The sequence below is a fragment of the Sinocyclocheilus rhinocerous genome, unplaced genomic scaffold (genome assembly GCF_001515625.1).
Source record: "Sinocyclocheilus rhinocerous isolate Xijiao unplaced genomic scaffold, SAMN03320098_v1.1 scaffold933, whole genome shotgun sequence".
Taxonomy (NCBI): Eukaryota; Metazoa; Chordata; class Actinopteri; order Cypriniformes; family Cyprinidae; genus Sinocyclocheilus; species Sinocyclocheilus rhinocerous.
This window is the reverse complement of record NW_015654506.1, coordinates 287672-312080: the sequence shown is the minus strand read 5'-3', so window position 1 is coordinate 312080 and position 24409 is coordinate 287672. Positions and strand designations below refer to the sequence as shown.

Genomic DNA, 24409 nt, shown 5'->3' with positions numbered 1-24409 from the left:
TTTTCTAGAGATTACACTCTGGTGCCCCTGATGCATTTGCTCAAAAACTTTCAATATATTTCATTTGAGATCCATGACATTCTGATAAATGAAAAAAACACTTTTTTTGTGTGTGAAATTGAGGTACAATTGACAGGGAGGTTTTCATTACTTTTGTTCATGCTACAATGCTTATTCCAAAATTCATTGCTCAATTAAACCTTTGCACTCATGAAAAGCATTGATGAAAGCTTTTTGAAAGCATTCGAGGAGGCTTTTTGAGTGATGATGATCATAACCGTAGATAAACATATTAGGGGGCCAACAAATTAGCCAGTCCCAATTACACTCATAATGCGAATCATCCTTTGCTTGGATACATGGCGAGCCGCACTTACATTGAGCAAACACTTCCCTCAGGCAATGTGCAGGAGGGCTTATCCAAAGACATTTCAAATGAACTGCTAAGCCCGCAGTATATCCACACAGTGTGCTAATCTGACTCATGCCCGTCACTGCGTTACCGATAGAAGACTTTCCTAATGGAACTCACTCTCTTGAGACATTGACAAATGTTTGTTGTTATTGAAATGAGGGGTGCTGAGTTCAGCTCCGTGTTCAAACTGAGCTCCGCTTCAGTCGTATCATTAGTGGGATTGATTATTCTCTTGGTGGCACTTGGTGAAAACCGAGAGATCCTTAAATATGGCACATGTTTATATGCTCATTCTGATTCCATTATTGTACGTTTAAGTATTGATGAGCGTTCAAACTCAATTGGGTCAACGTTTTGTAAAGTGAAAAGCTGCATGTTTATAAGAAATCCATAATTATGGCACTTTAACTTTAAAAGGACACTTCTGGCCAAAATACAAGCCCATAATCCATAATAATGCTTCCCGTAGTGGAAAAAAATATATCCCCTGTTGGTCAAAATCCACAAAAATACTTGTTTAGAACGGTTTTCGATTGTAAACAGTGCATCGTCTGTGCATATTTCTCTCCTGATTCAGAAAAAGCCAGATTTGTCTTAATGATGGATTTGCTTCTTATAAACATAAAACTTTTCATTTCACAAGGTGTTAATTGATGGATTGGAGTGGTGTGGATCCCTTATGGATTATTGTGATGTTTTTATCAGCTGTTTGGACTCTCATTCTGATGGCACCCATTCACTGCAGAGGATCCATTGGTAAGCAAGTGATGTAATAATAAAATTCTCCAAATCTGTACTGATGAAGAAGCAAACTCCTCTACATTTTAGCCGGAGGGTTCATTTTCAGCAAATTTTTGGGTGAACTACTGTATTTCTTTAACAGAGGTTAGCTATTTATTTTGTATTTATCTCACATGAAAAGAATAAATGTGACGGCATTAAACACTAATTTATACTAAATGCAATAGAAAAAAGTTCTGGGTTTATTTGACCAGTAAATGGTTTATTTACATGAACACTCTAAAAAAGCGGATTCACTAAAGAATCTGACTTTTCATGGCTCTTGAGACAGAGAGAGGACATTTTATGAGAGTGCTTGCTTGATTGTCATCTCAGTTCGTTTGGCTGTGAAGCTACAGGCACGATACAGTGTGTTCTTTTATGCTCCATGAAAGAAAAAAAAAAATCATAAAAGTTTGAAATGACAGTGAGTAGGCCTTAATTATGATAGAATATTAATTTTTGGATGAACTATCTTTTTAATTGACACTCAGATATATTTTTAATCGTCTTTGATCATTATCAGTGGGGTCTCTTTCTCTCTTGCTCTCTCTCACGCTCCCTGCAGAGGTCTCAGGAGACTCCGGGCATCGTGACTGGTGCAGCCAGTGTGTGTGTGTGAGCAGGAAAATGTGGGTTTGTCTGAAGTGTAAATAGGTGCCCAAAGACGTACATTCTTAAAGACAACTTCACAATCCACTAATGCAAACAGAGAGAGATCAGAGAGAATGTACACATAGGAAACCAGAGAAAAACTCCACAGTAATACTCTTTGAAGTATCTTTTTGGGAACAAAGACTGTTTATTTAATCTACTTTTTGTCTGCTCTGTGTAGCCAGGACTCCCAGTGCTTCATGCAAAAGAGATGGATATTCATTTATAACATTTTGTGCCTCTTTAATTTCTCTTTGTTCCACAGAACAAAGATTTGGACTGTAGGTTGGAAGAGTTGAAACGCACAAGCCGGACGTTATCAGAGCCTCAGGTCTGTGAATGGCTCTGTCAGCTACTGTTGTGAGTACATTACATACATCAGAGGTGAACCGAGAACACCGCTCCTCTTTTTTTGCAGTGAATAATTCATAACTGACCTATTTTCTATTTTTACATTCAAAATGATTTAAGTCTTTTATAGCTGGCCCTTACATTAAAGTTTACAAGACAAATATGCCCACAACGGAATAACACATCTCTAAAACATCCTTGCGTCTCGCAGCGTCTGTGACTATTGATTCTTGTTTGGCTTGCTTAAACAGGAGAATACTTCACAGAGATCTAAAGGCCAAAAATATATTTCTAAGGAAGAATATTGTTAAGATAGGTAAGCTCTGCTTCACAGCCCAAAGGATGCTTGATATGTGTTTAATGTTCCAGCAACGCTTTCAAAAGCGACTTTTAATGGCACCAAAAGCCCAGACACCTCCCATTTGGTAAAACAGACCATTTTTTATGACAGTTAAGACACACATCTACAAAGAAACAAGATCATTAAAAAAGAGTACGCGGTCAGATACCTCAGATAGCTTTGATAGAACGCAAGAAAAGCCAGATGAGCATTGCTTTTATACAGTATTTTCAGTTACAGTGCATTGATGGACACCACAATTTTATGCCATACTTTTTGTTATGAACTTGTCAGCATAAAGTCACGTTTAGCTCATTTTGGTGCAGATTAATGGATTTGTGCGGTCTTGAAGTATGAAATTCTTTCGTACAGCCGACTCACTTGAACGCTAATCTGTGCATTTGTTTTACGTCAATTTGCGCCTTAGCCTGCCAAAATAACAGTGTTTGCTTCAAACTAATTCTCAGGTCACACTGTAAAAATGAAACGTTGAGAAAACTCATAATACCATGTCAGCATTATGCAAGATATTTTCAAGTTCTAGCCAAAGTTTCTCACACATCTAAAATGTCTAGTTTTACGTTATCAAAAAACAGTCACGATGCATTGAGAGGGAGTTGGAGTTCTTCCAGCAACTTTAATTTGTACATTCACTAAATGTTAAATGTCACATTTATCTAATAAATTTGTCAGAGCAACCACAGATCTCTTGTTCAGCAGATGTTCAATTGGCAACACAGGAAGCTTTGTCTTTATCATTACATTTTAAATGACTGCTTGGCTCTGAAGGAGACGACATTTTGCAAGGCTTTTTACCTCTAAAAAAAGAACACAACTTGCAGCCTTTTTTTTTTCAAAAAGAGACACATAGACTCTAAGCACTTAAAGTAACACATAAACCTCAAGAGCTGTGACAATTAACAAGCATATCCCTGATGAATGCTGAACATCCACACAACAAACTGTAATGACAAAACAACTACAGAAAAATAAAACCATAACAAGGGAACAATAATAATCCTGTAACAGTAAAATGATCATTTATGCTTTAAAGCATGCTGGCAACTCCTAAATCCTTTACAAATCTGCAGTATTGCTCGATATCATAATGTTTGTCCGGCTGAATCTCCCTTAAGCTGTTTTTGGGGACAGTTTTTGGAGGAATATTGTTGGCCTAACATGTATTTGTACTGTATGTAGAATAGATTCAGTCATTCACAAGCCGTTCACATTTTCTATTATCTTTGATTCAAAATTAATGTTCAAGCAAGAATCTCAATAAGTATGTGCACGGCAGTCAGTTGCTCACATACAAAAGCTTGTTTGGTGGCCATTATAAGGTTTGTTTGTCGAAGGTTCATTTTTCTTTATTGCATTTTTTTTAGTCTGCAAAACTTTCTTTAAAAGTGTTTTTGCTGATAGAACTGTTTCAATCTTCTTTTAAGGTGACTTTGGTGTATCCTGTCTGCTGATAGGGTCATGTGACCTGGCGACTTCCTTCACAGGCACTCCATACTACATGAGCCCTGAAGCCCTCAGTCACAGAGGATACGACTCCAAATCCGACATCTGGTAGGAATAACTGAACCATTAAATCATTTCAGTCTATTCTTAATCAACCAAGACTTTGGGTTTTGCATTGTGTGGGTTTTACATTTGCAGTACAGTACACATAATCAAAAGTTTGGACACACTTGACTGAATTTATGCTTCTCATGGTATTAAAAACCTTTTGATCTAAAGGATTATGCTTGAATTTTTTTGTGTTGACAGTATTCATAGGCAAAAAAAATTGTCATTACATAATTATCATACACTGTAAAAATATATTTTTTTAAGTTAAACAAAGTAGTATGTTTCACAGGCTAATACTGTTTTTCAAATTTCACATTAAATTCAATGTGTTACTTGCAATTTCTGAGTAAAAATTGATTCTTTTTAGTTTCTTAGATGATATTTTTTTGTGATTTGTTAATTAATGTTCTAAAATATAATATTCTATGAAAAATGGAAATAATAAAGATTGAGTAGATGCGTCCAAACAGTTGGCTATTGATGGTTCTTCTAGCAGTTTTAATTCTCAGCAAGTAACTTGCAAAGTTATTCCCTCATTAAATTAAAACTCATAATCCTTTAAAACAATTCGTCATTATGCATCATGCAAAATTGCAAGTAATGAGGTATTATGTTTGATTGCTGTCAAATGGATGTCTTGAAAAATGTGTGAGTTCTGGCAATCCATGAAAGTAATTTTAACAAAAAAATTTACTGAAAGATGCAATCGGGTGTAGTGGAAGGTGCAGGTGAAAAATGGCAAGCATAATTAACATAAATTCTGATATCTCCGGTTGCTTATTGAGCTGTAACACTCTGTATCTGAGCTGTGTGTATGTGTGGTAGGGTGGAATATAAATTCATGGCATGAGACTCCAAAGGCACCAAAGCGAGGTTCCCTATTAAAGATCTTCACTACACAGCCCCTTAACACCACCAGAGCTCTGTCCTCTCCTCCCCCTCCACTTACAGTATAGATATATGAAGGGAGGGAACATGGGGAAACAAGATCTACTGGGAAATAGTGGGATAACAGCATATTAGTAAAGTAGAAAAACTGAGGGGGGAAAATGACCAGAAAACAATAAGACAGAATGAAGAAGAAAGAGAGAAGACAATCTCATTTGCCAAACAGCTACTGGCACTAGCTGCTAATTTAAGGGTCATGCTTTTCCTCACGCAATCACCTCGTTGTGTATGTGCAACCGAGAGCTGAGGGTCTCTGTTCAGACTCATAAAGCAGCCGGTGGTCACTGTGGTCTCGAGTTTGTAAGAACACAAGCACCAGGCACACTGGAGGAAAGGGTTCACTGTGCTGCTTAACAGAGACGGAGAGCAGAAGGATGAGCTAAAATAGAGACATCCTTACACAAATTATACCTATTTTTCTCTCTATTTTTTGTTTATTTTCAAATAGGGCAAGAGATTATAATTCTGTAATTCTTTAATTTTTTACTATAATTCTAATTGTAACTTTTATTGCAACCAAATGAACCAAACAATGATTTATTGAATTTATTTAAATTTACATATTTATTCATGTCATTTTATTATTCTTTTTAACATTGTTTTCATAATTATATTTTAATTGTAAAATATTTGTTTAAAATTATAATGATACCTTTATTCGATTTTTTTGTTTACTCTTCTTTTATATTCTCTTATTCTCCTCCCAACCGTTCTATTGACAACTTTAAGTTCCAGTAGTGCCACTATTTGTGTTCCATATGCTAAAATTACAATGGCTCGTATATGTAAATATTAAAGAAAGCCTCAGCATAGATGCATTTCTTTCTTCTGCAGAACAAGAAGATGTTGAAGAATTGTAACCAAACAGTTCCCTTTGACTTTCATTTTATGGACCAAAAATAAAGTGGAAATCAATGGGAGCCAAAACTGTTTGGCTACCAACATTCTTCAAAATATCTTCTCTTATGTTCCATAGTAGAAAGTCAGTCATGGTCAGTCAGATTTGGAATGATGTGAGGTAGGGGTGGGCGATATGGCTAAAATCTTATATCACGATAAAGGTAATTTTATTTCACAGTAACGATGTATCACAATATAGTTATTTTTGCTTTAAATAAGGTCTTTATGATATCAAAATTTTTGATAGCATAGAAATTTCATAATTCTTGTCACCAGTGTCAATACCACAAAAAACTAATAGCCTAAATAAAAAATAAAAAAACTTTTCTCTCTTTAGTTGTTTGATTAACATGAATGACAGACAGCAGGAATATTAGACTGCTGTCACTTTAAGACCTGCCCAGATCCAATATACTGTTACACATGTGTTTTCTTTCTCAGCTGTTTGCTTTCACTTGCAAAGACGTGCCTTTTGACACATACAAGTGTGTGTATTTAACTGTTCAAGGCCTATAAAGCAGCAAAAATAACTCTATGCTCTATGAGCACCATCTTCACGTGTATGTGCCTCACACACAGACAGCGCACATATATCAAAATGAGTTCTCTTTCGCTGCTGATTGCTTTTCAACAGCTTAAAATCACTTGTTTTTAAACCACAATGTTTAAAAATGCGTGTAATCATTACGTTTTCGTGACCATGTAGCAAAGAAACGTCACGTGAGTGTGTAACTGCGATAGAGACAATAGTCAAAAATCTCTACCGGTTAATCATGTCTACCGGTATATTACCCACCCCTTACGTGAGGGTAAGTACACTCTTAAGAAAAATGGTTCTAAACCGTACCAGAAAAGGGTTCTTCGGCTTGTAACAATAGCAGAACCCTTTTTAGTGCTAAATAGAACCTTTTTTATAGGGTTCCATATAGAACCATGCTTTGAAAATGCTATATAGGACCTTATTGGTTTTATAAATAACATTTTAATGATAGTTTTTCATTAATATTACTATGTTAATATAATTAATATTAGTATTATTATATATTATTTATTAATACTGTTTTTTATCCCTCTATCTGCCTGGTCTTATAATGTCTTGAAGTGTCTATTAGGGTTTTACATAAAATCAACAACAACAACAACAACGTGTCAATTAGGTACTTTTATTTATATCTTGAAGTGTCTATTAGGGTTTTACATAAAAGCAACAACAACATCAATTGTCAATTAGGTACTTTTATTTTTTTAATGATATGTGAAATTGTAGCAAAAATGACAATGTTCTAACAACAGTTATTAGTATAATACATTAATGAATGAAAATGGACATTGAACATAAATAAATGCTTAAAGAAATAAAACAAAATAGAACATAAAAGCTCCAGTGAAATATCTTCACAATCCTCTATGATGCCTCTAAGTTAATCATTATCTGTATTTTGGTGTGACTGAATGGCAGTTTTTCTCTGTAGATGACAGTTCACAGAGTTAAAAGGAAAAAGTAATATAAAGTCAAGGGATAGCTGGGTATGTTTATGCATAAACCCTAGTAATAAAAAATATCTAACAAAATGGACCAAAAATTCAATATCTTTGCTACTTACTTAGTGAAGAAGAGGAGAGTATCCTTAACTGAATAAAGCTGGTCACACTTACATGTTCTCTTAAACTAAAAAGAGAAAAGACATAGGAAACCAATTAGCATTTGAAAGTTATAATTTATAGACATTTTAAGAAAGAAATTATTTACCTGTTGAGAGTGTGCAAAACTCGCGTTTGAATCATCAGTGGCAAATGATAAATGAAAACGTACTTACGTGAGTCAGAACTGCCGGCATTTTAGTCTTTTTAGTCTCTCCTAGGATCAGTAAACAGTCCTCCATAAAATGTGCTGCACACATCTGAATATTTGGTTTGAACTGTTCTGGAACAGGGTTGTAAATACAAGTTAACCACTGATTTCTAGTTGTGTCCTCTTTTGGAAGGCCAAACAAAGTAGTTTCGCTTTCACAACGAAGCACACAGCGTCTTCACGACATGGCTGCAGTGTCAACAATACTACAGCGAGAATAAAAGTTACGTCTTCTTTCTTTGCGTGAACATTTGGGCGGTGTTATGCAAATCTTCCCACATCGTGACGTAGACATGTGGGGGTGTGTTAGAACGAGCCATTTTAGGTAGGCGTGGTTGACTCTTAACTTTTATAAAGAATATCTCTTTGGATTTGAGACTTTAGTCTTTGCAACTTTACAGATCTTCTTTATGCACCGAGAGCTTGTAGCACTCCAAAGAGAAAGGAAAAATTGAAATCGCATCATATGACCCCTTTAAGTATTTCTTCTCTATTTGTTCCACCGGTGCAGGTCTTTAGGCTGTATCCTCTATGAGATGTGCTGTCTGGCGCAGAACTTCTTGGCGGTGGTGATGAGGATTGTGGAGGGACCTACTCCATCCCTGCCAGAAACATACTCACGGCAGCTAAACTGTCTAATGCAAAGGTACCAGAAACAGATGCTGCCCTGCTCCAGGCACAAATCGGGCCCATGTCAACCCACACCACCAGGCTATATCTGTCTGTCTGCCCGCTGTGGATGAGTAGATAGACACAAATCAATGGCTTGTTTGATTCAGCCATTTTTCAAAGCAGATTATGCAAAATCCAAGCAGTTTTAGAAGCATTCAGCTAAAACTATCAGCATTTCATGAGGTCTTAAACATAATTCTCTCTCTCTCTCTCTGTTCCTGTGGTGCCAGCATGTTAGAAAAGGATTCTTCACGCAGGATCTCGGCAGCAAATGCGCTGAGGAGCAGGCTCATTGAGGAGAGCTTGCAGGTGAGGAGACACCGTTAATCAGATCAGCCGGACGGGAGGGCATCCGACCAGCTGTTCTGAGTATCTGCTTCAAAGGTTAATGGGAAGGGCCATAATGCACCAGGAAGACTTTGATTACTAGCCAAGCTCAATAGGTTTCTAAAAGTCTGTTATGCATACTCATCACATTATCGATTCGCCATTCAGATTGTACTTTTGAAATGTCAGTGATTGGCATTGTTGCCGCTTGGTGATTGTATTGATTGTGGCTTGTCATAGTTGGTCTTGTTCCCTGGAATATATGAATTTTTATGCATCTCTCAAACAATAGATCAGTCTGTAAATGTATGAAAGTTCAGAATGTTTCCGCAAACATTTCTTTACCCTTTTTGGAAAGGACCATTTTCTTTGAGAAGCTTACATAAATTTGTTTTTCACAGATTTCAATTTGGTCCAATTTTCTCAAACAACCTCTGTGAAAATTACAGACCAAAGCTCAACATTAAGGATGGTTGACTCTGTTCTGCGCCAAACGTTCTAGTGTGACAGACTTTTTATTTTATTTATTTTATTTTTTACTATAATAATTATAACTTTATTGTGTTTGTCCCAGGGCCAGTGTATGAGAATGTTCCAGTGTTCAGGCCACTGTCACTTATGGGACAGTGCTGTGTTACTTTAAAAATGTTTGCGTTCATTGATATTGTACTGTACTTCCGTTTTTTATACCTTGCAAACTTAAAATGTTGAATATAATGTTATCTAGCTGGTAAACATTGATGTTGATTTTTGTTGAATTTGATTGCAGAATTGAATCGAAATTGAAAAAGTTTTTTGTTTTCCAACAAACATGTTTATTAATTTGTGGAGTTACATTGTAGCAGCATGATTAACAACTTGTTGCATATTTAAATTTAGAAAAAAAAGAAGAATAAGACATTTTTTAAAATGATAAATATTAATACTACTGTCAGTTATTTAAAAAAACTTAATTCTTTTATGCTAGTGCCAGTGAATATGTTGGCAGGGAAAGTTAAAATCTGAACTACAGGTCCAACTGTGCAAACAGAAAAATCCTATTATTGTTGAGCCATGAAGCATTTTTTTTATCCAAATAAGAAATATATGAGTATTATATTATATTATTTTTTCCACAGTGCTTCTTCTCATGTATTTTTGCCTTGGTCAATTAGCATAACAAAACCTAAACTTTTTGTTACATTGCCTGGTGCAAATTCATTATGGATCCAGGCCTTTTTCTAACTTTCTGTGTAAAATAACAGTTGGTTGTTGAAGTACTGCTGGTATCCTATCGAACATAAAATAAAGTGAAATCAAGCGAATCAGATCACAAACTGTTCAGAACAGCTGTGTCAGGTATAATCCTTAATGAATTCTTCCCTTAATTATAACATAATGCTTAATTGTATCAAATACAGTATATAAGATGTAAACATCCGGATCACATGACCTCCCTAACGCCCACATCCAGCCAAGATGTCTTGTTAATAACTGCAACCCAAAGATCATGTAGAAATCTAATCTAATGACTGCTTAACTTCCTAGAGCTACTGTACATGTCATTAGTGTTCTTCATTACATAAAGAATTCTGAAACCATCCCACTGTGAAAATATAATTGCACTATAGGCATCTTTATCATGATGTGTACTCGTAATGCCCCTGTGCATTGATTTTTTTTATAGCCCTTGTTTAATGCATCTCGGTTACAATATTTGCAGTTATAGCACCCTTTTCATCACTCGCAGTCATATTGACTTGTTTACATCAGGGCGTTTAGTAATACTAGTGATCCCATAACCCCCATCTGAAACATCTCCTGGTGGGATGTGTCTCTTCCACTGGCTATTACACCATCACCATCTCAGAAACATGTAATCAGAGAAGGAAAGGGCATCTAAACTACAACTCTGTACACAATACTCTCTGATGGCTTATCCCTCCTCTGTTGTTGTGTACAGTTTCAAGTCTTTCTTCTGCCTGTGTAATTTGCGCCTTACAAATGTCTCGTATTGTTCTTTAAATGTGCTCGTGGCAGATTCTTCCCTGAGGATAATATCAGTCTTTCTCTCCCCCTTTTTCCCCGTTTGCTCTGATTCAAGAGTTCTGAGATACGCAGGAGTCTGTGTGATTGAAAAGTAGCTTTGTTGCTGCTGTTTTGCTTTTTGTTTTTGCAGCTGCTCACAAAACACTACCTTTTACGAGGCCTCAGAGAAGAGCATTAACCGATTTTTCATCTCTTCTGTTATTTTTCTCACTGCAGAGCATGAAGCACAAGTTTTTTAGCCTGACGCTGCGAGACAAGTCGATGCGGGGAGAGAGAGACGCGTCACAGATCCTGAGAGCACTGTAAGTTGTGGATTCAGAGAGAGAGATCTTTTACAGGCAGTCGCACTTCTCTGTTCCTGCAGTGAAGCTGTCAGCTGAGAAATGCATGACACTATCTACACCAGGGATTTCTGGGAACAGGACTGTTTTTGTGCCTTTTTTTGTTGTCATTTTCACAGTGCCTTGTTGGGGGGGACCTAAAAATATGTATGTAGCTCTGTTGCTGAGTACCCAGTGTATGGAACATGTTAGTCAGGTGGCAGTCTATGATCAGCAGACTTTCATTAATTCAGTCATCGCTTTCCATGCTAATTAAAACTTTGTCACCAGAGCATGTGCCAATCATAATTAGCTATGACCTAGTGAAAATCTATGCAATGTTAAAGCCAACAGTGCATAGCAAGATCTATCAAGCACAGTTCATTGATTCTTGAGCACTGGGACAGAATAGGTAGCAAAACTGAAAACGTTTTTGTACACTACCGTTTATAAGTTCATTCTTTTATTCAGCAAGGAATCAAAAGTGACAGTAAAACATTGCTATTTCACATAAATGTTGTTCTTTTGAACTTTCTATTCATCAAAGAATCCTGAAAAAAAAAACCTGTATTCTAAATACAAAAATATTAAGCTACACAGTTGGTTTTCAACATTGATAATACTGTACTAAGAAATGTTTCAGGAACTCCAAGTCAGCATATTAGACTGATTTCTGAAAGATCATGTGACGCTGAAGACTGGAGTAAGACTGGCTGCTGAAAATTCGGCTTTGCCATCACAGGAATAAATAATATTTTAAAATATATTAAATAATGCTTAAATTGTACAAATATTTCACAATATTACTGTATTTTTGATCAAATAAATGCAGCCTTGGTGAGCATAAGATACTTATTTCAGACATATATTATTATATTATATTATATTATAATAACTGTTATTACATTTTATTTATTTATTATATATTATTCTAATTATATTTATTAATTCAATAATTTATTCATATGTCTTTTTAAGTGTAATTTATTCGAATATTTAATACTGAAGTATTCATGAAGTATTGATCTGTTATTGTACATTATGTGAACATGGTTTTATAGGTAGTATGTGATAATGCACATCATTAACCAAATAATCAATAAACATAATAATATTATGAAATAACCAAATGAAATGCTGTAGTATGTTTGTGTTAAGAACATTTGAGTGATCATTTGCTTCATTTCAAAGTTTGAATATTGCTATTTTAAAAACAAATGGCAGATAACGTTGTTGGACATAATTTGTTTTACAGTAAAATTAGTGAGTTCCTTTATACCTTTTTATTTTCCTTTTTGTCTGTCTTCACCATGAGGCATAAAGCTGAGATATATGCATGAGATTATATGCAGCCTTGACTTGAACTGAGAAATCTGACTGAACCTTTTGCTCATTAGCTTGTTCAAACACCATTCTAGTATGCTTGGTGTCCAAAGACTGCACACAAAGCATCTGAAGCTGTCTCACACAAGTTATCGTGAATAACCTAATTATATACTTTTCCTTGTTTGGATTCTACTCTTTTTTTTTTTTTTGATTAAATCCTAACTTCAAATAAAATGCCCTATTTCTTTTGAGATTTTCATGAATTATAGATACACTGCCAGTAAAAAATATGGACACACATTCTCTTTTTCTTATTCCTTTTCCACATTTTTGAATAATAGCAAAGTAATATATGCTGACTAATAAACCCCAATGGCAAATTCATGAACATCAACAACTTCATCACATCAGCTCTGATCACACAGTTCAAACAATGTCTGTAAAGCAAAGGAGTAGTCATTAGTCATTTCAGTAAATGTAGTTCTTGAACCCCACAGGCAGAAGAAGGTACATCTGCAGACACTGCGGGAGAGATCAGAGGTGCAGAAAATGAGCCCGAGAGAACGCATGCGGCTCCGGAAACTCCAAGCAGCAGATGAGAAAGTAAGAAAGCTGAAGTGAGTGACGTTCATTGCGCTGACCGTGTCACACTGAATGTTAATCAAATGTGACTCGCAGTTCATATTCCATAAAGTTAGTATGAGTGTCAGGGCTTTTCTGTTTTCACGGTGCAAGGATTTTTGGCAGTGTGTCTCACGTCAGCTCTTATTCTTTGTGTTGCACTGATAGAATAGGAACAGTCAATGATGGCTCATATGCCACACTCAAAAACACTGATATATTATGCTCATTACTACCCTCATGTTGTTCTAAACCTGTATGACTTTCATTCTTCTACAGAACAGAAAATATTCAGGTGTAGATGAGTTAGTTTGTTCATCAGAACAGATTTGGAGAAATGTAGCATTACATCACTTGCTCACCAATGGGTCCTCTGCAGTGAATGGGTGCCGTCAGAATGAGAGTCTAAACAGCTGATAAAAACATCACAGTAATCCACATAACTTCAGTCCATCAATTAACATCTCGAACTGCACGTTTTGAAATAAACATCCATCAAGACATTTTATATATCCATAGTATTGCTTTCGTCTGTGAGAATGTTGTCTTGTCTGAATCAGGGGAAAATATGAGCAGATCAAGCACTGTTTACAAGCGAAAACAGTTCTAAACAATTTGTCAGTGGATTATGATGTTTTTTCACTGGAGAAAACTATAGATTATAGACTGGTATTTGACCAAAGGTGGATTAAAGTTAAGAATGTCGAAATCATAGATTGCTTTCTTACAAACACACAGCTTTTCACTTCACAAGACATGGACAGGATGGGCTGGAGTCGTGTGGATTATTGTGATGTTTTTATCAGCTGTTTGAACTCTCATTCTGACGGCACCCATTCACTCCAGAGGATACACTGGCGAGCAAGTGATGTAATGCTTCATTTCTTCAGATCCTTTACACACGGTTTGTGTAAAGTCTAAACCTAAATACAAGTTTTGTCTTACTCTAGGCAAATTGTGGAGGAAAAATATCAAGAAAACCACTTGCGCATGCAAGAGTACAAGTCCAAAAAATTTCAGAAAGTTAGTGTGGATGTTTTGGTATGTATGTAAGGTATGTTGATAATATTTCTGCCAGATATTATGCATTATCCAGACATTTAAATTTTTTATAGTGATAGAAATATGAGATAAAGCAGTTGTGTTTTTATCTCTTTTCCAAAGGTGAGAACCGAAGAAGCAGTTAACCAGACTCAAACGATTCAGACACCGAACAGAAACTCCGAACTGTCCGGAGGCATTTCTCAAAACTCTGATAAGATGTGCAAGTCTGTGTCAAAAGACCATGGTGAGTGGTATTTATAACTGAAGGTCAGATGGGATAAATTGTAGGTCTGGGTTGACGCACCTTGGCTGACAAAATCCATAACCCAGGGTCAAAAGCATCACTTAACCCTCTTTCAGAATTATAAGAGTGAAACATTGCATTTGTGAGGGTTAAAAAGTGGCACTGGCCTAGTAAGACCATAACCTAGGGTTAAGTGTGGCATGAAAAGCCCTACAGTTAGAAAAGAGGGTTTTTTTGCGACACATTGTTTAATTAAACTTTCATAAAGTAGATTAATTAAATCATTTTGAAACCTAGCTCCCCTGGTACGTTTCTCTTGCTTTTTATAGTCTATCACGAAACGTGTGTCTGATGAAATTCTACCCATCTCTTCCAAATCAGAAAGTTTAACTTTCCATCAGAAATGACTTTCTCTTTTCCTACATCTTCATTAAAATTCATTGTGTGCTTGGCGCTCCAGTGCTTCTTTCTCCATGGTTTAACAAACAACAGATCCCAGAACAGAGCGAGGTACCATGAGTATTACACTGCACTGTCAGACACACACATTTAAAGAGATTATTAAAAAAATATATATATATATATTCCATTTCAATTTGAAAGTCAAATGATTCCTAGAAGTTTTAATGATGTTCCACCATACAGATTTATCAGAGCATAAGTTGCCTGCCTTTATGAACAAATGATAAGGAAAGTAAGAAATGGGTGGTTATTTTCATCCCTTATTGAAGGCAGGACCTCAGAACCCAAGCCTGTGAATGTTTTCCACAAATATGATGCTATTTCTAGATGTATCCAGATCCCACATTTATCCAGATAAGGGACAACCTACTGTAGTGTGTACTCATGAATAAGGACTATATGAGCTCCACTGTCAACAGATAGAAGAGAGAAAAAAACTTTTCTTGGAATATATTTACAATGCGAAAAATAGATGCTAATCCAAAATTACATGTTGGTATATTCATTTTTATATTTATTCAGCAAGGATGCATTAAATAAATACATTTATAATGTTTCAAAACATATGTTCTTTTGAACTTTCTATCCATGAAAGAATCTTGAAACCAATGTATCATGGTTTTCACAAAAACATTAAGCAGTTACTGTTTTAGCATTCAACTTTAGAAATGTTTCTTGAGCATCAAATCTGCATAATAGTATAGAATAGTTTAGAATAGTGTAGAATTATGTGACATTGAAGACTGGAGCAATGAGCAATAAAAATTCAGCTTTGCCATCACTGGAATGAATTAGATTCTAAAATATATAAATATATTAAAATAAAAAAAGTTATTTTAAATTGTAATAGTATTTAACAACATTACTGTTTTTATTGTATTTTTGATCATGTAAATGCATGCATTTATTAGCACAAAAAAAAGTATCGAACTCAAACTTTTGAACCAATGTTTTTAAATTCTATTCACTATTGCATGTCACTTTTAGCTACAGTAGATTTGTACAGTTTATTGTTTTAATCTTAGTGGAACATGTCCAAATAGTAATTATCTACAACTTTGGTTGCTCTGCTAGGAAAATATGTGAAACTGAGGGAAACTGACTTCATGCATCCACTAAAATGACCTTGGTTGTGTCCTAAACCTGAAAAAGATTGCAGTATAAGGAGGAGGGAAGGCATCCAAATTCAATATTTTTGTCACAACTTGTTTTTGAAAACAGCTTAAATGTTATCCCACAACCATGTGCATGTGGTTCGGCAACTGGTGGCAAGTATAAAATTGGTGTCTTATGGAATAATTAAATCAGGTTAATTAATTCATAAATATCCTGTTGTCATTTTGCTTCCAGTTCCAGTAAAAAATAAGCTTTGTAGTCTTTAAATTCTTGCTTGTGTCTAAAATGAACTATGGTGCCTTGGATATCAGTTTCTGTAGGTGTCTTCATACACAAAACCCTGCCTGTTGAGTCATTAGCAGATGGGCAGTACAACACATGCTTGAGCTTTCGGACACAGCCCTTGACACAAATTGGTTTAAAGTCAATGCAAAAATTACTCCGGAAACTGAAGTTAGTTTTAAAAATAGTTCCACTATAGCATCATTAGTTTGCAGATGCCACTTGGTTAATATATTATTATCTAATGCGATGACATTCAGACATTTTTATATGTGTACAAAAGTGTCCAAATACTTTTTTAGAGCCACTGTATATGATTAGGCATGAATACCAGACAATGGTTCGTATTTAGGTTGGCATATTTCTTTAGGATAACCTGTAATTTTCTGGTGCTCATTTGCTTCATGCTAAATAATACAATTGGCTTAAGTTAATATTTGTGTAGAGGCCGATAATCAGATTTTTGACATTAATGTTGCGTTGGCTGTGAATATGTGCAGAGTCTGATCTGGCATATTGCTGGTTTTCGGTGACTCATTCTTTTACCAGCATCATTATATGCATCAAGGGAAAGATAAGTTATGGCCAAAACGCCTCCTTAATCGGGTTTTGGTATCATGATGATAAATCTCAGAGACGTATTTTCAGGAAGTCCTGAGAGGTTATCTATCAGTTCCCATCTCTAATCACTTTAGATTCCTCTGTAAATGAGATGTTTGAAACGAGTGCAGAGCCACAGCTGTGCTCTTAGAGGACTCGGGGAGAATCCACACGGTGTGATTTATCGATAGAGGACGCCGGGGGTGCAATCACTGTGAATCTGAAATATTACTGTATTGTAAGTGGAAACATTTGGGAAAGAAACGCGTGCAGCAAAGCTCATGTGTAAGTATGTGGATCTCTATTATTAAAAATTAAAGAAGTGATGCATTGCTGCTGGGTTTGGAATTAATGGAGTCAACTCTCTTGTCCTTAAATTTAGCTAATGTATTTATTATTTAGCTTCCATAAAACCTCATGATTTAAGTTATCTCGAAGGCAAGGAAAACTCAGCGAATGAATAATGCATAATTAATGCTAAAATGTGCATGTTTTGGATCATTTACTTGGAGTCGCCCAGCAGAAACACTGAGCAGGTTAACCCTGCTACATTACAAATAAAGGTAAATGCTCTTCTGGGATGGAATATTTATTCAGACATCATTATTTTACTGCTCCTGTCATTTTGAGAGTTCATTGTTTCATATTAGCATGTTATTCAGGGACCCAGACGGCCCTTTCTGGTGATCTTCTCAAGTTCTGGAAGTAAATAAACATACGGTGCAATTCTGCTCATGTCTGCAGTTAAACCATAATGACTACACTAGGGACTTCTGTGTCTTGGAAAGATGCCGTTCAAATGAACTCTGACAATAAGCACATTATGTGCAAACCTTGTCAGCGTAATTGTCTCCAGTCTGTAACTGGCTCTTTCATTTGTATGCACACATCACTACTGTTATTATCATTTAGTACTGTAGATAGAGTACGTATAATAGAGTACTGCATCAAATGATTTAATAAAGCAATAAACCACAAGAGGCCATGTATGACTGTATTCACCACGTATCTGTCTGTATGGATGGGTGCATTAATATAATACCTTTTGTAAACTTCTTTGTCATTGTATGTCTATGAACATTTGTGACCTTTTTTAAAATGCAAGATTATAATTCATCTGGTAAAGTTAGCTTCAGGTACAAAACGTATAAGGGTCATTTGCTGGGGTACTATTAGGAACCTTGACCCCAGGGTTAGGACTCTTAAGTGCTTTCAGTATTTGACTAATCGAGCGTAAAGTAAATGGCGAGAAAACAGCTAATGATTGTTTAATCTCTGTTAAGTATCTCGGTGTGTCATTAGCATCGCTAATTGGAATCAATAAAGTTAGGAATGGAGGGTTCTCTGAAAAATGCAGACTGTCATGCGTAGGGCTTTTCATTTATCTCCATTTAAAACTAATTTTAATTGATTCTAAAAGTAAAATAAGGATTTAGACTAGAATTAGTCTTGGATGATCCACAGTCCTCTACTTTAGAACAATCTGAAATTTGAGGTTTTGCCATAATATGTAGTGCCAAATGTTTTACAAAAGATTCTACTTTTGTGTCTTGTATCTTGTAAAATGGTTCAATAAGTACTAAGTCTGATATGTAAACGCTGCTACACAAAACCTGACCTATGTTTGTTCGAAACCCTTTCAACATACACTACCAAGGCTTTATTTGATCAAAAATACAGTAAAAACATGGTGTGAAATATTATTACAATTTAAAATAACTTTTCTATTTTACTGTTTTTTATTTTTTATATAATATATTCCTGTGATGGCAAAGCTGAATTTTCAGCATCATTACTCCAGCCTTCAGTGTCACACGATCCTCCAGAAATCATTGTAATATGCTAATCTGGAACCATTATTATCAATCGTCAATGCTGAAAACAGTCATGTTTTGTGGAAACTGTAATACCTTTCTTTGAATAGAAAGTTCAAAAGAACAGCATTTATTTGAAACCTTTTGTAACAATCTAGAAGTCTTTACTGTCACTTTTGATAAATGCAACTTTGCTGAATAAAAGTATTAAAAACAACTTTTAAATGATAGTGTATGTAAAGAAATTCAAACTTCTACAGTCCTTGGGAAAGTTCACCTAAAGTTTCTTAAATATGTGCAGAAATATTCAGAGGCCACACTTTTTGTGATGAAGTTTTTGTGTAAAACAGACATAAGCAGAGTCAATGAGGCAGGACTGAGGCATGAACAACTGATCATTTGAAATGACTGAGCTGAATCGCAGAAACTTCCTGCACGGTGATGCAGTAGAATGCTCTTTCTGCTCTTTGTCATGACTAATCCTCTTTACTGAATAAAACAGAGCTGTAGTGTTGTAAATGTGCTCCCGCGGCTCTTTTCTTTCATTCTAAATTGCAGGTTGCACTTTCATTGGGGCGCAGCAATTTACTAATTTAGACAGGACTGAAACATATAGCATGGTGTGGTAGGACATTAGCCTCTCAGGTTATTAACTCACAAAAAAAACATAGCAAAACATATACTGTATATTTCATCAGAACGTTCAAATGTATCTAGTATGATAAAACAGCGCTGCTTACTTCCGCTGCTTTCCGGAAGGAGCGGAAGCAGTCAACTGTGGCATAATAAAAGGTCCGTTGCTTTCGAGCCGTGTGTCACGCTCGTTCAGTGGCCTCGTTTCGCTTCGACGGCTTTCGACGTCATACACACTCCATTTCCGGTTTTGTTTTGTAGAAAACATGGAAACACCAAAGACATATGCTATGCATTTTATTAGACAGGTGACGACCGCACAGAGTAGCATTATAACAGAAAGTTCAAATGTATCTAGTATGATAAAACAGCTGCTTTACCCCACATACGCACGACCGGAAGGAGCGGAAGCGGTCGACTGTGGCATAATAAAAGCTCCGCTGCTTTCGAGCCGTGTGTCACGCTTGTTCAGCGGCCTTGTTTTGCTTCGACGGCTTTCAGCCTCACCCTGCTTCATTCTACTACGTTAATAAATCTTTAATACATTAGCTCATCCATGAACATGAGTCCCGTCGGATTGCTTCGGCTGTGGGGATGAAGACGACAACTCCCATGATTCCACACTTCCACATGGCATCATCTAACTACGCCTTTGTTTCTTTGTTTGTTTTGAATACGCGCCCTCTAGTGGCAAAAAATTACATATTGTGCCTTTAAGGTGGCTGTTCGTGGGATGCAGATATAAATGTACATGCTGACGCATTACTGTTCTCTTTCAAAAGCAGGATATTTCTCAGGTGGAGAGCTCTACAAAAGAAAATGAAACTGTTGAGACAGTGAATGGGAAATCCCTCAGAGTAAAGTACAGTCTAACACCCTCCTCTCGCTCTTTCCATCTCTCCTGCAATCTTTGTGTCTCCAATTGTGAAGGCCCAGTCGCTGGCAGCTGTCTAATAGAATCAGAGGCATGAAACTGTGTAATCATCTTGGTCGCAGGCCCAGGAACCCGTGTGTGTGTGTGTGTGTGTGTGTGATAGAGGTTGTCGGTGTTCATTTGTTCACACGTGTTCGGTGTAGAGGTATTCTGTTGGTTTCTGTTTCAGAGATGAAACTGGCACAGATCCATTCTCATTGTCTCAGTGTCATCAAGCAGAAAATGTAAGGTGATAATGATAGAGGCTACCTGTCGTATCAAAACATTGCTCAACAATTCAGAATATTGGTTAAATCTTTGCTATTTTTTTATCGTTTCAGCAATCCCTGAGGATCCTCAGGCGGCGGAGGCATTTTACTCCGTGGATGAATTTGAGCCATGCTCGGAGGAAGATTCAGATGGAGAGGAAGACTCCCCACAGACCCTTCCTGTCAGACATGTGGACAGGTGAGGAGAGATCCACCGCCTGAGAGAAGCTCTTGTCAGTCAGCTGTGTGACTGTGTGATATTTACATTTAATGAAGATTTAACTCTTTGCTGCCTCAATCTTGTACACACTGTAATTAGAGTTTTCTCTCTGTCAGCAAAATAAAAACTAAAACAAAATAGTTTACTATACAAATTAATCTAAAAATATAAAATAAATGAATACTTGTATTCAGCAAGGATGAATTAAATTGATCAAAAGTGACATTAAAAACATTTATTCTGTTAAAAATGTTTTGTTTCAAATAAATTCTGTTCTTTTGAACTTCTTATTCTTCGAAGAATAAAAAGGAAAAAATACATATCCACAAAAATATTAAGCAGCCAAAACATACTTGACAACCAAATCATTTTTGACAACCAAATCGGCATTTTTGAATGATTTCTGAAAGATCATGTAACACTGGAGACTGGAGTAATGTCTGCAGAAAAGTCAGCTTTGAATTTGTAAATAAATTATACTTTAATAAATGTAAATAAATTACATTTAAATGACATTACATGTATTGCATTTTTAAAACTATGATAGTCTAAACATATTGAAATATTTATAATTTATTTCCATATTTTATTCGGGGGGAAAAAATGGTTTGTTAACTCTTACAGTTTATTTAAAGTCTTGTATAAAATCATGACAATTATAATTGTGCATAATTTTCAATCAAACTGTAAAATATAATATAATAATAATTATATTATTATTTTTTCTATATGTTAAAAAATCTTACCAACCCCAAACTTTTGAATGCTGGTGTATATATGGTGAGTGTAAGTGTAGTTGACATGAAGTAATAAATGTAACATGTTGAACTTCATATAAAACTATTTTAAATAGCATTTTGATCATAGTTTTATAATTATTTTTACTTTTAATTATGCACTCAGCTTGTATGACCACACATTCATTTAAAAGGTTGCATTGCAACCATTTCAGCTGAACTAGGGTAGGCTACATGTTTTTTAAACTGTGAAAAACATATAAATGGTGACCAATTACTTACACGTTCCTTTATACATTCATACAGTATACATCTGAATATAAACTGCATCATCTAGCCCAGCCTGGTCTCATGTTTATACGTAGGTATTAATACGTAACATTTACAAGCACAAAACGTACATTTTTGTACGTTTTTATTAATGCTAAAACGTACAATTTAGACGTATTTCAACGTTTAAAACGTACAAATCGCTACGTATTTTTAGCTAAAAAACGTACAACTGTCACGTGATGAACGATCGACTCGAAAAACCCGAAGACTCGAGATGAACTAATCAATTCTCTTTCCGGCTCAGACTGCATTGGTTAAAGCTTATGGGGCTGTCACGTGATGAACGAACGACTCGGAAAAACCCGAAGACTCGAACCAGGTGAACTACTTGACTAATTCCAGTACAGAACTTTTTTTTTATTATTTCTTTCTTTCTTTCTTTCTTTTTTATTTTTTTTTATTGCAATTGAAAGAATAACAACAGTTATGAAGTAACATGGGGCTAACAGACATCATCACATGAAGTTAGACAAGCTACACAAATTAACAAAATATACCAATGATAAAGAAGAAAAAAAAAAAAAAAGAAAGAAAGGAAAGTCTTTTAAAGATAGCTTACAATAGACTCAAGAATGTTACAAGTTTTAGAAGCCTTTGAGTTCAAAGGATTTGACATATTCTTAAAAGAAGTAAAAAGGGACTTTATATCAGATGAAAACATTCTAAAGTTAGGTTTGCAATGAATGGTTCTGGCTTTATGAAGGTGAAATTTACCCAGAAGACAAAGCAATAAAACAATATGTTCCAGATTAATGTCCTTGGAATGAAAATCTGACAAAAAAATGATAGATTCTGTTATTTCTATCATTTTGTTACAGCAGGAAAAAATTAACATGGTAACTTCTGACCAAAAAGACTTGGTGAATGGGCAATGATAAAACAGATGTAGAATAGATTCTTCATCAGTATTACAAAATGAACACATTGAGGATATATTCTCAGAGAATCTGCTCAAAAATAAATTACAAGGGTAGTATCTATGAGCAATTTTGAAATGGAGTTCTTTAATTTTACTTGGGATAAATAGCCTGTGAGGAAAGGTCCATAAGTTTTTTAATTCAGAGTTCGGATAACAAATCCTCCATTTAGATTGTGCTTTAGAGGGGCATCCTGGAGTTGAAGAAAGAGCATTTCTAATAAAAAAGTTATTGCATTTTTTATCTAATACATAAACACCATTAAATGCAAGTGTAGGAAAATGGAGTAAAGGTTAAACGATTGCAGAAATGTTATTTATTTTAAGGTTTAAAGTGAAGTCTTGTTTAACATTATGTAGGCATTTCAATATTCATAAGGATTCATTTTTAGGTGTCATCAATACGTCAATTTTGTACGTAAAAAATACGTAAATATTTGTACGTTTAGATGCTGAAAATATGTCAGTATTGTACGTTTTAGTGCCTGTAAAAACGTAAGTAAATTTACGTTTTATAGAACCACATGTTACGTAAAATACATACGAATTATCATGAGATCACGTTGTCTAGCCATATGCTAATGCTATATTTCCTTCCATCCTCAAGGACACTTTTGGTTTGATATTCCTCAAGTATCCTCTTTTCCCTCGCAGTATCTTTTTGAATTATTCACACACTAAACTCAAAGACACCCTCAAGTCTTAATAAGCCCTCATTGACAGGATCGTCTGTTTATGAAGCATGGAATAAAATGATTTCAGTCATATCTCACATGCACTCGAGTCCACAGGTAATGGTTAATGTACAGGTAATATGATACCACTTGTTTGCGGTATTATAGTCCGCATTATGCAAATGCATTTTGCCCATAGAGGGTTTCTCAGCCAAACTCAAACTCATTATTGCAGATACTTTGTAGTGCTTGAGTTTTGAGGCACAACAGCAAACACATACGTTCAGATCAGGTGCGAAAGAGCCAGGGGCTCATCTGGACTCCCAAGAGATCACGAACTACGCACCTCAGCACACTCTTAAAGTGGCAATCCAAAACCAGGCTTCTGCACGATTCGATCAGGCTAGCCGAGATAGATTAAAACTATTTGTCACCATTGAGAGGGAGGAAAGAAAAAAACTCGGAACCGTGATGGTATAAGTATGAACCCAAAAGAGAGAGTGGAATAGACTTCTGCCCCCGTGGATATTTGATAATTAGCTGGCTCACAGTAAGAGTGGAGTGGCGATGTTTGTGCCGCCAGCCGTGGCCGGCTGAGATTCCCCGGAATTGCGGATAGAAGAATTGCATTTTGTAAATAGCAGAATAATACATAGCCGGTTCTTCTGCACCAGCATTTTTTCTTTTCTCATTGCAATGCTTTGCATAGATGGCACGACTTGATACCCTTGAACTGCCCAAAGGCCTACCTTCTACCACAATGCACTTGTGTCTCATTCACAGTAAACTAGGTCCTGCTTTCTGCAAACCAATTGCAGTTTGAATATGGTTTTCCATTTACAATACTGTTTCTTCATGCGTTGGCACTTTTATTTTTGCTTCTTTTCAAATGCATTTTTATGTATATATTTGGATTGTTTTATCCATGTCCACGACCTTTAATATAAAAAAAATGAAAGCCAGCATAAAAAAATGTATTGCATTTTTAAAATTATGATAGTCTAAACATAGAGTTAAATATTTATAAATAATTTCCATATTTT

At 35.6% G+C, this 24409-nt stretch overlaps 1 protein-coding gene across 1 annotated transcript in view; it reads left to right on the top strand.

Annotated features, from left to right (window-relative positions):
* LOC107717352 (serine/threonine-protein kinase Nek11) overlaps positions 1 to 24409 on the top strand; it is a 61218-nt gene that overhangs the window by 18017 nt on the left and 18792 nt on the right. The window contains 11 exon segments of the mRNA XM_074560100.1: positions 2115 to 2233; positions 2452 to 2516; positions 3986 to 4112; positions 8327 to 8461; positions 8718 to 8796; positions 11059 to 11144; positions 12986 to 13105; positions 14060 to 14158; positions 14279 to 14397; positions 20559 to 20648; positions 20651 to 20685. Of these exon segments, the coding sequence (XP_074416201.1) occupies positions 2115 to 2233; positions 2452 to 2516; positions 3986 to 4112; positions 8327 to 8461; positions 8718 to 8796; positions 11059 to 11144; positions 12986 to 13105; positions 14060 to 14158; positions 14279 to 14397; positions 20559 to 20648; positions 20651 to 20685 (1074 nt within the window).